Genomic DNA, 12826 nt, shown 5'->3' on the forward strand with positions numbered 1-12826 from the left:
GTACAGATGAACTCTGCTGTCCGTACAGATGAACTCTGCTGGTCGTACAGATGAACTCTGCTGTCTGTACAGATGAACTCTGCTGGCCGTACTGATGAACTCTGCTGTCCGTACAGATGAACTCTGCTGGTCGTACAGATGAACTCTGCTGTCCGTACAGATGAACTCTGCTGGCCGTACAGATGAACTCTGCTGTCCGTACAGATGAACTCTGCTGGTCGTACAGATGAACTCTGCTGTCCGTACAGATGAACTCTGCTGTCCGTACAGATGAACTCTGCTGGCCGTACAGATGAACTCTGCTGTCCGTACAGATGAACTCTGCTGGTCATACAGATGAACTCTGCTGGCCGTACAGATGAACTCTGCTGGTCGTACAGATAAACTCTGCTGGTCGTACAGATGAACTCTGCTGTCCGTACAGATGAACTCTGCTGGTCGTACAGATGAACTCTGCTGTCCGTACAGATGAACTCTGCTGGCCGTACAGATGAACTCTGCTGGCCGTACAGATGAACTCTGCTGTCCGTACAGATGAACTCTGCTGGTCATACAGATGAACTCTGCTGGCCGTACAGATGAACTCTGCTGGTCGTACAGATAAACTCTGCTGGCCGTACAGATGAACTCTGCTGGTCGTACAGATAAACTCTGCTGGCCGTACAGATGAACTCTGCTGTCCGTACAGATGAACTCTACTGAATGAACTCTGCTGGCCGTACAGATGAACTCTGCTGGCCGTACAGATGAACTCTGCTGGCCGTACAGATAAACTCTGCTGGTCGTACAGATGAACTCTGCTGTCCGTACAGATGAACTCTGCTGGTCGTACAGATGAACTCTGCTGTCCGTACAGATGAACTCTGCTGTCCGTACAGATGAACTCTGCTGGCCGTACAGATGAACTCTGCTGTCCGTACAGATGAACTCTGCTGGTCGTACAGATGAACTCTGCTGGCCGTACAGATGAACTCTGCTGTCCGTACAGATGAACTCTGCTGTCCGTACAGATGAACTCTGCTGGTCGTACAGATGAACTCTGCTGTCCGTACAGATGAACTCTGCTGGTCGTACAGATGAACTCTGCTGTCCGTACAGATGAACTCTGCTGGTCGTACAGATGAACTCTGCTGTCCGTACAGATGAACTCTGCTGGCCATACAGATGAACTCTGCTGTCCGTACAGATGAACTCTGCTGGTCGTACAGATGAACTCTGCTGTCCGTACAGATGAACTCTACTGAATGAACTCTGCTGTCCGTACAGATGAACTCTGCTGGTCGTACAGATGAACTCTGCTGAATGAACTCTGCTGGCCGTCAGACCTGCTCCACTCTTTCACAAAGCAAATCATGGAAAATGACCAGAAGGTTGGATGAACTGCAGGCTGTCGGAGGTTTAGTGTATCGAGACGGTCTCTGTATTGAATCTGATGCAGTAGCCTGATCTCTACGGTTTGGCAACAAACAAACAAAATCTCAGTAGGTTACTTTATGTCTGTTAGTCTCACGTGGACGTGTATACATCTAGGATGAAGATAACATCTTGTTTTTAACCTAGAAAATGCAGCGCTGTGGTTTCTGTTTTTTCGATTGGTCGAAGGTGGTCCAATCGCTTTCTCATGTGTTTTGTGCAACGCCCCTCGGCCAAAACTGCTTCGATGGGATCACCTCCAGACTGATGCTGCAGAGCTAATCAGCCTGCTAGTGACGAGACCCGTGCTTACCTACCTGTCTGCACATATAAGGTGTGTGTGTGTGTGTGTGTGTGTTAACGTGTGGTTGTTGTGGAGTCTCGATGTGAAACACTGTCTCCTCTCCCTCTCCAGGCCTTCAGGTTGTGCTGAACTCCATCATCAAGGCCATGGTTCCTCTCCTCCACATCGCCCTGCTGGTCCTGTTCGTCATCATCATCTACGCCATCATCGGCCTGGAGCTGTTCATGGGCAAGATGCACCGCACCTGTTTCTATAACAGAGAGGGACATCCCTTCTACAGAGGTAGGAACACACACACACACACACACACACAAACACACACACCTGCTTCTATAACAGAGAGGGACATCCCTTCTACAGAGGTAGGAACACACACACACACACACACACACACACACACACACATACACACACACACACAGACACACCACACACACACCTGCTTCTATAACAGAGATGGACATCCCTTCTACAGAGGTAGGAACACACACACACACACACACACACACACCTGCTTCTACAACAGAGAGGGACATCCCTTCTACAGAGGTAGAAACACACACACACACACACACCTGCTTCTATAACAGAGAGGGACATCCCTTCTACAGAGATAGGAACACACACACACACACACACACACACCTGCTTCTATAACAGAGAGGGAAATCCCTTCTACAGAGGTAGGAACACACACACACACACACACACACCTGCTTCTATAACAGGGAGGGAAATCCCTTCTACAGAAGTAGGAACACACACACACACACACACACACACACACACCTGCTTCTATAACAGAGAGGGACATCCCTTCTACAGAGGTAGGAACACACACACACACACGTGTATACATGTGGTTAAATCTGTGTGTCCTCCCTACAGGTCCCATAGTGGAGGAGAAGCCGGCCCCCTGCGCTCCTAACGGGGCTCACGGCCGCCACTGCTCCCAGAACGCCACGCAATGCATGATGGGCTGGGAGGGGCCTAACGATGGCATCACTAACTTCGACAACTTTGCGTTTGCCATGTTGACGGTGTTCCAGTGTATCACCATGGAGGGCTGGACAGACGTCCTCTACTGGGTGAGTCTACACCAAGGATGGAGATCAGGGCTTCACGGATCAGTTTCTGGTGACCCCGGTCCATTCCACACATTCATGGGCTGCACCTCCCCGTCACGAGGTCGCGTCATGGGCTGCACCTCCCCCCGTCACAAGGTCGCGTCATGGGCTGCACCTCCCCATCACGAGGTCACCTCATGGGCTGCACCTCCCCACGTCATGGGCTGCACCTCCCCGTCACAAGGTCGCGTCATGGGCTGCACCTCCCCACGTCATGGGCTGCACCTCCCCGTCACAAGGTCGCGTCATGGGCTGCACCTCCCCACGTCATGGGCTGCACCTCCCCACCTCATGGGCTGCACCTCCCCACCTCATGGGCTGCACCTCCCCATCACGAGGTCACCTCACGGGCTGCACCTCCCCGTCACGAGGTCACCTCATGGGCTGCACCTCCCCATCACGAGGTCAACTCATGGGCTTCACTTCCCCATCACGAGGTCAACTCATGGGCTGCACCTCCCCATCACGAGGTCAACTCATGGGCTTCACTTCCCCATCACGAGGTCAACTCATGGGCTGCACCTCCCCATCACGAGGTCAACTCATGGGCTGCACCTCCCCGTCACAAGGTCGCGTCATGGGCTGCACCTCCCCACGTCATGGGCTGCACCTCCCCACCTCATGGGCTGCACCTCCCCACCTCATGGGCTGCACCTCCCCATCACGAGGTCACCTCACGGGCTGCACCTCCCCGTCACGAGGTCACCTCATGGGCTGCACCTCCCCATCACGAGGTCAACTCATGGGCTTCACTTCCCCATCACGAGGTCAACTCATGGGCTGCACCTCCCCATCACGAGGTCAACTCATGGGCTTCACTTCCCCATCACGAGGTCAACTCATGGGCTGCACCTCCCCATCACGAGGTCAACTCATGGGCTGCACCTCCCCGTCACGAGGTCACCTCATGGGCTGCACCTCCCCATCACGAGGTCAACTCATGGGCTGCACCTCCCCATCACGAGGTCAACTCATGGGCTGCACCTCCCCATCACGAGGTCAACTCATGGGCTTCACTTCCCCATCACGAGGTCAACTCATGGGCTGCACCTCCCCATCACGAGGTCAACTCATGGGCTGCACCTCCCCGTCACGAGGTCACCTCATGGGCTGCACCGCCCCGTCACGAGGTCACCTCATGGGCTGCACCTCCCTGTCACGAGGTCACCTCATGGGCTGCACCTCCCCGTCATGAGGTCACATCATGGGCTGCACCTCCCCATCACGAGGTCACCTCATGCCATCGTTATGAACGTTCTCTACCTGTGACGCCGTAGTGGAGCCCTTAGGTGGTGATAAGCAACGTCATTCTGGACGGAGGCTAACTACTGTTTAGTCTAAATTACACTATCGTGCCTGGAAATACGATGACAATGCCAAAGTAGCCAAATATTTAGTAGGGAACAACTTTGCCGGCATTGTCATGTCTTCAAATTTACTTTAGACATGGCAATGTTGCCATTAGCTTGTAAAGTTGGTCGAAAATAGCTAGCAATGCTAACGCTAGGTAGCTAGCTGAAATCCGGTGTCCTCGTCTCAACCTTAGCTAACTAGCTAACGTTATACTGCATCTAAAGTCAATCTGGCGACATCAAAATGACGACCAAAGAGTTTCCTACTAATTATATTCCTCCTTTTTAATGTCATCATTCAAATCTTCATCAGCTCTCATTGACGACGCGTCAGTCCAAAACGAGCATCAGTCCAAAACGAGCATCAGTCCAAAACGAGCGTCAGTCCAAAACGAGCATCAGTCCAAAACGAGCATCAGTCCAAAACAAAAGTTCGGAACCAGTATTGTGACCAAACATGCAGCCTATGAATTAGTTCTGGTCCAACACCAGAACATCTGATTCAACTCATCATAAAGCCCTAGATGAGTTATGGTCCAATACCAGAACGTGTGATTAAACTCATCATGAAGCCCTAGATGAGTTCTGGTCCAATACCAGAACGTGTGATTAAACTCATCATGAAGCCCTAGATGAGTTCTGGTCCAATACCAGAACATGTGATTCAACTCATCATAAAGCCCTAGATGAGTTCTGGTCCAACACCAGAACATCTGATTCAACTCATCATAAAGCCCTAGATTAGTTCTGGTCCAACACCAGAACATCTGATTCAACTCATCATAAAGCCCTAGATGAGTTCTGGTCCAACACCAGAACATCTGATTCAACTCATCATAAAGCCCTAGATTAGTTCAATCTCGTCTTCTACAGTTGGTACAGCCTTTAGTAGACCTCTTGACTTTTTCCACATTTTGTTACGTTACAGCGTTATTCTGAGATGGATTAAATAAATAAAAATATCCTCAGAAATCTACACACAATACTCCTTAATGACAAAGCGAAAACAGATTTGTCTAAATCTTTGCACATTTATAAAATATTTAAAACAGAAATACCATGTTTACATAAGTATTCAGACTCTTTGCTATGAGACTCAAAATTGAGCTCAGGTGCATCCTGTTTCCATTGATCATCCTTGAGATGTTTCTACAACTTGATTGGAGTCCACCTGTGGTAAATTGAATTGATTGGACATGATTTGGAAAGGTACACACCTGTCTATATAAGGTCCCACAGTTGTCAGTGCATGTCAGAGCAAAAACCAAGCCATGAGGTCAAAGGAAGTGTCCGTAGAGTTCTGAGACATGATTGTGTCGAGGCACAGATCTGGGGAAGGGTACCAAAACATTTCTGCAGGATTGAAGGTCCCCAAGATCACAGTAGTTTCTATCATTCTTTAATGGAAGAAGTTTAGAACCACCAAGACTCTTCCTAGAGCTGGCCATCTGGCCAAACTGAGCGATCGGGGGAGAAGGGCATTGGTCATGGAGGTGACCAAAAACCCGATGGTCACTCTGACAGAGCTCCAGAGTTCCTCTGTGGAGATGGGAGAACCATCCAGACGGACAACCACTCCACCAATCAGGCCTTTATGGTAGAGTGGCCAGACGGAAGCCACTCCTCAGTAAAAAGCACATGACAGCCCGCTTGAAGTTTGCCAAAAGGCACCTAAAGGACTCAGACCATGAGAAACAAGATGCTTTGCTCTGATGAAACCAAGATTGACCACTTTGGCCTGAATGCCAAGCATCATGTCTGGAGGAAACCTGGCACCCTCCCTACGGTGAAGCATGGTGGTGGTAGCATCATGCTGTGGGGATGTTTTTCAGTGGCAGGGACTGGGAGACTAGTCTGGATGAAGGCAAAGATGAACGGAGCAAAGTAAAAATAGAAATATATATGTTTTTGCTTTGTCATTATGGGGTATTGTGATGTCATTATGGGGTATTGTGATGTCATTACGGGGTATTGTGATGTCATTATGGGGTATTGTGATGTCATTATGGGGTATTGTGATGTCATTATGGGGTATTGTGATGTCATTATGGGGTATTGTGATGTCATTATGGGGTATTGTGTGTAGATTGATGACAGGGGAAAAACCGATTTAATCCAAAAGTCAAGGGGTCTGAATACTTTCTGAAGGCTCGGTACATATCATAGTTTGGAAGAAGGTTGTTGGGCCTCATCCTTTGAGAAACACTGAACGGACCATGAGAGATATCAACAGAATGAAAATAACACTGATGAAACGCAAAGAGAGATGGTATTTTCAGACACACAAAAACACATGAACACACACACACACACACACACACATGCACACACACACATGCATACACACACACATGCACACACACACCTGTTATCCCAGCGCGTCATAGCCACTGACTGTTAAGTGCTAATTTCCTGCCTCGGGAAACGATAGCCAATCAGATCCCCAGCTGATAACAGATGAGTGATGAGACAGTGTGTGCGTTTCTAGTCCATGACAGTTCAGCGCACCTCACACACACACTGCACATTCCCTACGATTCTTCATTGGATTGTGATGCTGGTGACTTGTATTTGGGTCGTGTTCCAATAGGTACCCTATTCCCCAGTATAGGGCACTGTATCACAACTGGCCGTGATCGGGAGTCTCATAGGGTGGAGCACAGCGTCGTCCTGGTTAGGGTTTGGCCGGGGCACTGTATCACAACCGGCCGTGATCGGGAGTCTCATAGGGTGGAGCACAGCATCGTCCTGGTTAGGGTTTGGCCGGGGCACTGTATCACAACAGGTCGTGATCGGGAGTCTCATAGGGTTGAGCACAGCGTCGTCCTGGTTAGGGTTTGGCCGGGGCACTGTATCACAGCCGGCCGTGATCGGGAGTCTCATAGGGTGGAGCACAGCGTCGTCCTGGTTAGGGTTTGGCCGGGGCACTGTATCACAGCCGGCCGTGATCGGGAGTCTCATAGGGTGGAGCACAGCGTCGTCCTGGTTAGGGTTTGGCCGGGGCACTGTATCACAACCGGCCGTGATCGGGAGTCTCATAGGGTGGGGCACAGCGTCGTCCTGGTTAGGGTTTGGCCGGGGCACTGTATCACAGCCGGCCGTGATCGGGAGTCTCATAGGGTGGAGCACAGCGTCGTCCTGGTTAGGGTTTGGCCGGGGCACTGTATCACAACAGGTCGTGATCGGGAGTCTCATAGGGTTGAGCACAGCGTCGTCCTGGTTAGGGTTTGGCCGGGGCACTGTATCACAGCCGGCCGTGATCGGGAGTCTCATAGGGTGGAGCACAGCGTCGTCCTGGTTAGGGTTTGGCCGGGGCACTGTATCACAACAGGTCGTGATCGGGAGTCTCATAGGGTGGAGCACAGCGTCGTCCTGGTTAGGGTTTGGCCGGGGCACTGTATCACAACAGGTCGTGATCGGGAGTCTCATAGGGTGGAGCACAGCGTCGTCCTGGTTAGGGTTTGGCCGGGGCACTGTATCACAACTGGCCGTGATCGGGAGTCTCATAGGGTGGAGCACAGCGTCGTCCTGGTTAGGGTTTGGCCGGGGCACTGTATCACAACAGGTCGTGATCGGGAGTCTCATAGGGTGGAGCACAGCGTCGTCCTGGTTAGGGTTTGGCCGGGGTAGGCCGTCATTGTAAAATAAGAATTTGTTCATAACTGACTTGCCTAGTTAAATAAAGGTTAACATTAAAAATAATATTAATAACAACAATAAATAGTCCCCCGTTATTAACACCTAGGCAATATTAGGGGTGAGTGAGTGTGTGAAGAGAGGAGGGAGGGAAAATGAAAGAGAGGGAGATAGAGGGAGGGAAAATGAAAGAGAGGGAGATAGAGGGACTGAAAATGAGAGAGAGAGCGAGAGAGAGAGAGAGAGACTGAAAATGAGAGAGAGAGAGAACAGTCTGGTCTGGTCAGGGTTAAATGAGAAACCCAGAGGAAACTGTTCCCTGTTCTCACTGTACGAGGATCTACCTCACACTACACAAATACTATTTAGCTTTGTCACACACACACACACAGACACACAGACACACACACACACACAAACAAGCGTACACAAACAAACACACACAATGTCTAATATCCTCTGGCAGGTTTTAGCTGTCAACCATCACAAAATGTGTGTTTCAGTGACCTTGACTGTTTTTTACCCTGCAAATGTGGGGACATGTTATTAATTAAGACCATGATGGATGAAATGGGCCTGGCTCTACACCCCCTCTCTGTACTGTCTCTCTGCCTGCCTGTCTGTCTGCTATTCTGACTACTGTATAAGTGTGTACCAAATGTCACATAGGTGCCGTTTGGGACACAAGCCATGTGTGCTCAGTTCAACTCACAGGCATTGACTGACTGAGTTCTGTTGCAGTAGCATTGACTGACTGAGTTCTGTTGCAGTAGCATTGACTGACTGAGTTCTGTTACAGTAGCATTGACTGACTGAGTTCTGTTACAGTAGCATTGACTGACTGAGTTCTGTTGCAGTAGCATTGACTGACTGAGTTCTGTTACAGTAGCATTGACTGACTGAGTTCTGTTACAGTAGCATTGACTGACTGAGTTATGTTACAGTAGCATTGACTGGCTGAGTTCTGTTACAGTAGCATTGACTGACTGAGTTCTGTTACAGTAGCATTGACTGACTGAGTTCTGTTACAGTAGCATTGACTGACTGAGTTCTGTTACAGTAGCATTGACTGGCTGAGTTCTGTTACAGTAGCATTGACTGACTGAGTTCTGTTACAGTAGCATTGACTGACTGAGTTCTGTTACAGTAGCATTGACTGGCTGAGTTTTGTTACAGTAGCATTGACTGACTGAGTTCTGTTACAGTAGCATTGACTGACTGAGTTCTGTTACAGTAGCATTGACTGACTGAGTTCTGTTACAGTAGCATTGACTGACTGAGTTCTGTTACAGTAGCATTGACTGACTGAGTTCTGTTACAGTAGCATTGTAACTGAAGGTCTGAAAGAACAATGAAAGGAATGTCTTCTCAACCAGGAGTGTCTTCTCAACCAGGCAATATACTACATTATGTCTTCTCAACCAGGAGTGTCTTCTCAACAGGCAATATACTACATTATGTCTTCTCAACCAGGAGTGTCTTCTCAACCAGAAAATATACTACATTATGTCTTCTCAACCAGGCAATATACTACATTATGTCTCTACCTCCATATCACATTACGTCTCTACCACCATATCACATTATGTCTCTGCCACCATATCACATTATGTCTCTACTACCATATCACATTATGTCTCATCTACCATCCATATCACATTATGTCTCCACCACCATCCATATCACATTATGTCTCTACTACCATATCACATTATGTCTCTACCACCATATCACATTATGTCTCTACTACCATATCACATTATGTCTCTACCACCATCCATATCACATTATGTCTCTACTACCATATCACATTATGTCTCTACCACCATATCACATTATGTCTCTAGTACCATCCATATCACATTATGTCTCTACTACCATCCATATCACATTATGTCTCTACTACCATATCACATTATGTCTCTACTACCATATCACATTATGTCTCTACTACCATATCACATTATGTCTCTACTACCATCCATATCACATTATGTCTCTACTACCATCCATATCACATTATGTCTCTACTACCATATCACATTCTGTCTCTACCACCATATCACATTATGTCTCTACCACCATCCATATCACATTATGTCTCTACCACCATCCATATCACATTATGTCTCTACTACCATATCACATTATGTCTCTACTACCATATCACATTATGTCTCTACTACCATATCACATTATGTCTCTACTACCATATCACATTATGTCTCTACTACCATATCACATTATGTCTCTACCACCATATCACATTATGTCTCTAGTACCATCCATATCACATTATGTCTCTACCACCATATCACATTATGTCTCTAGTACCATCCATATCACATTATGTCTCTACTACCATATCACATTATGTCTCCACCACCATCCATATCACATTATGTCTCTACTACCATATCACATTATGTCTCTACCATCCATATCACATTATGTCTCTACTACCATATCACATTATGTCTCTACCACCATATCACATTATGTCTCTACCACCATCCATATCACATTATGTCTCTACCACCATCCATATCACATTATGTCTCTACTACCATATCACATTATGTCTCTACCACCATCCATATCACATTATGTCTCTACTACCATATCACATTATGTCTCTACCACCATCCATATCACATTATGTCTCTACTACCATATCACATTATGTCTCTACCACCATCCATATCACATTATGTCTCTACTACCATATCACATTATGTCTCTACTACCATATCACATTATGTCTCTATCACCATATCACATTATGTCTCTATCACCATCCATATCACATTATGTCTCTACTACCATATCACATTCTGTCTCTACTACCATATCACATTATGTCTCTACTACCATATCACATTATGTCTCTACTACCATCCATATCACATTATGTCTCTACTACCATATCACATTATGTCTCTACTACCATATCACATTATGTCTCTACTACCATATCACATTATGTCTCTACCACCATCCATATCACATTATGTCTCTACTACCATATCACATTATGTCTCTACCACCATATCACATTATGTCTCTAGTACCATCCATATCACATTATGTCTCTACCACCATATCACATTATGTCTCTAGTACCATCCATATCACATTATGTCTCTACCACCATATCACATTATGTCTCTACTACCATCCATATCACATTATGTCTCTACTACCATATCACATTATGTCTCTACCACCATCCACATCACATTATGTCTCTACTACCATATCACATTATGTCTCTACTACCATATCACATTATGTCTCTACTACCATATCACATTATGTCTCTACTACCATATCACATTATGTCTCTACTACCATCCATATCACATTATGTCTCTACCACCATCCATATCACATTATGTCTCTACTACCATATCACATTATGTCTCTACTACCATCCATATCACATTATGTCTCTACTACCATATCACATTATGTCTCTATCACCATATCACATTATGTCTCTGCCACCATCCATATCACATTATGTCTCTGCCACCATCCATATCACATTATGTCTCTACTACCATATCACATTATGTCTCTACTACCATATCACATTATGTCTCTACTACCATATCACATTATGTCTCTACTACCATATCACATTATGTCTCTACTACCATCCATATCACATTATGTCTCTACCACCATCCATATCACATTATGTCTCTACTACCATATCACATTATGTCTCTACCACCATCCATATCACATTATGTCTCTACTACCATATCACATTATGTCTCTATCACCATATCACATTATGTCTCTACTACCATATCACATTATGTCTCTGCCACCATCCATATCACATTATGTCTCTGCCACCATCCATATCACATTATGTCTCTGCCACCATCCATATCACATTATGTCTCTGCCACCATCCATATCACATTATGTCTCTGCCACCATCCATATCACATTATGTCTCTACTACCATATCACATTATGTCTCTACTACCATATCACATTATGTCTCTATCACCATATCACATTATGTCTCTACCACCATCCATATCACATTATGTCTCTACTACCATCCATATCACATTATGTCTCTACTACCATATCACATTATGTCTCTACTACCATATCACATTATGTCTCTACCACCATCCATATCACATTATGTCTCTACCACCATATCACATTATGTCTCTACCACCATCCATATCACATTATGTCTCTACTACCATATCACATTATGTCTCTACTACCATATCACATTATGTCTCTACCACCATATCACATTATGTCTCTACCACCATATCACATTATGTCTCTACTACCATATCACATTATGTCTCTACCACCATATCACATTATGTCTCTACCACCATATCACATTATGTCTCTACTACCATATCACATTATGTCTCTACTACCATCCATATCACATTATGTCTCTACTACCATATCACATTATGTCTCTACCACCATCCACATCACATTATGTCTCTACCACCATCCACATCACATTATGTCTCTACCACCATATCACATTATGTCTCTACCACCATCCATATCACATTATGTCTCTACCACCATATCACATTATGTCTCTAGCACCATGTCACATTATGTCTCTACTACCATCCATATCACATTATGTCTCTACTACCATATCACATTATGTCTCTACCACCATATCATATTATGTCTCTAGCACCATGTCACATTATGTCTCTACTACCATCCATATCACATTATGTCTCTACTACCATCCATATCACATTATGTCTCTACTACCATCCATATCACATTATGTCTCTACTACCATATCACATTATGTCTCTATCACCATATCACATTATGTCTCTACTACCATATCACATTATGTCTCTACTACCATATCACATTATGTCTCTACTACCATATCACATTATGTCTCTACCACCATATCACATTATGTCTCTAGTACCATCCATATCACATTATGTCTCTACCACCAT

At 45.9% G+C, this 12826-nt stretch overlaps 1 protein-coding gene across 3 annotated transcripts in view; it reads left to right on the plus strand.

The window, feature by feature from the left end:
• The window catches only part of LOC110518351 (voltage-dependent L-type calcium channel subunit alpha-1C), a 149190-nt gene that overhangs the window by 3287 nt on the left and 133077 nt on the right, over nt 1–12826 (plus strand). For all 3 annotated transcript variants that reach the window (XM_036956552.1, XM_036956550.1, XM_036956551.1), the window contains exons 2-3: nt 1829–1999; nt 2606–2805. In XM_036956552.1, the coding sequence (XP_036812447.1) occupies nt 1864–1999; nt 2606–2805 (336 nt within the window). In that variant the 5' untranslated portion in view covers nt 1829–1863. The remainder of the gene's footprint in view (nt 1–1828; nt 2000–2605; nt 2806–12826) is intronic.

Source organism: Oncorhynchus mykiss, chromosome 21, assembly GCF_013265735.2.
Source record: "Oncorhynchus mykiss isolate Arlee chromosome 21, USDA_OmykA_1.1, whole genome shotgun sequence".
Lineage (NCBI taxonomy): Eukaryota > Metazoa > Chordata > Actinopteri > Salmoniformes > Salmonidae > Oncorhynchus > Oncorhynchus mykiss.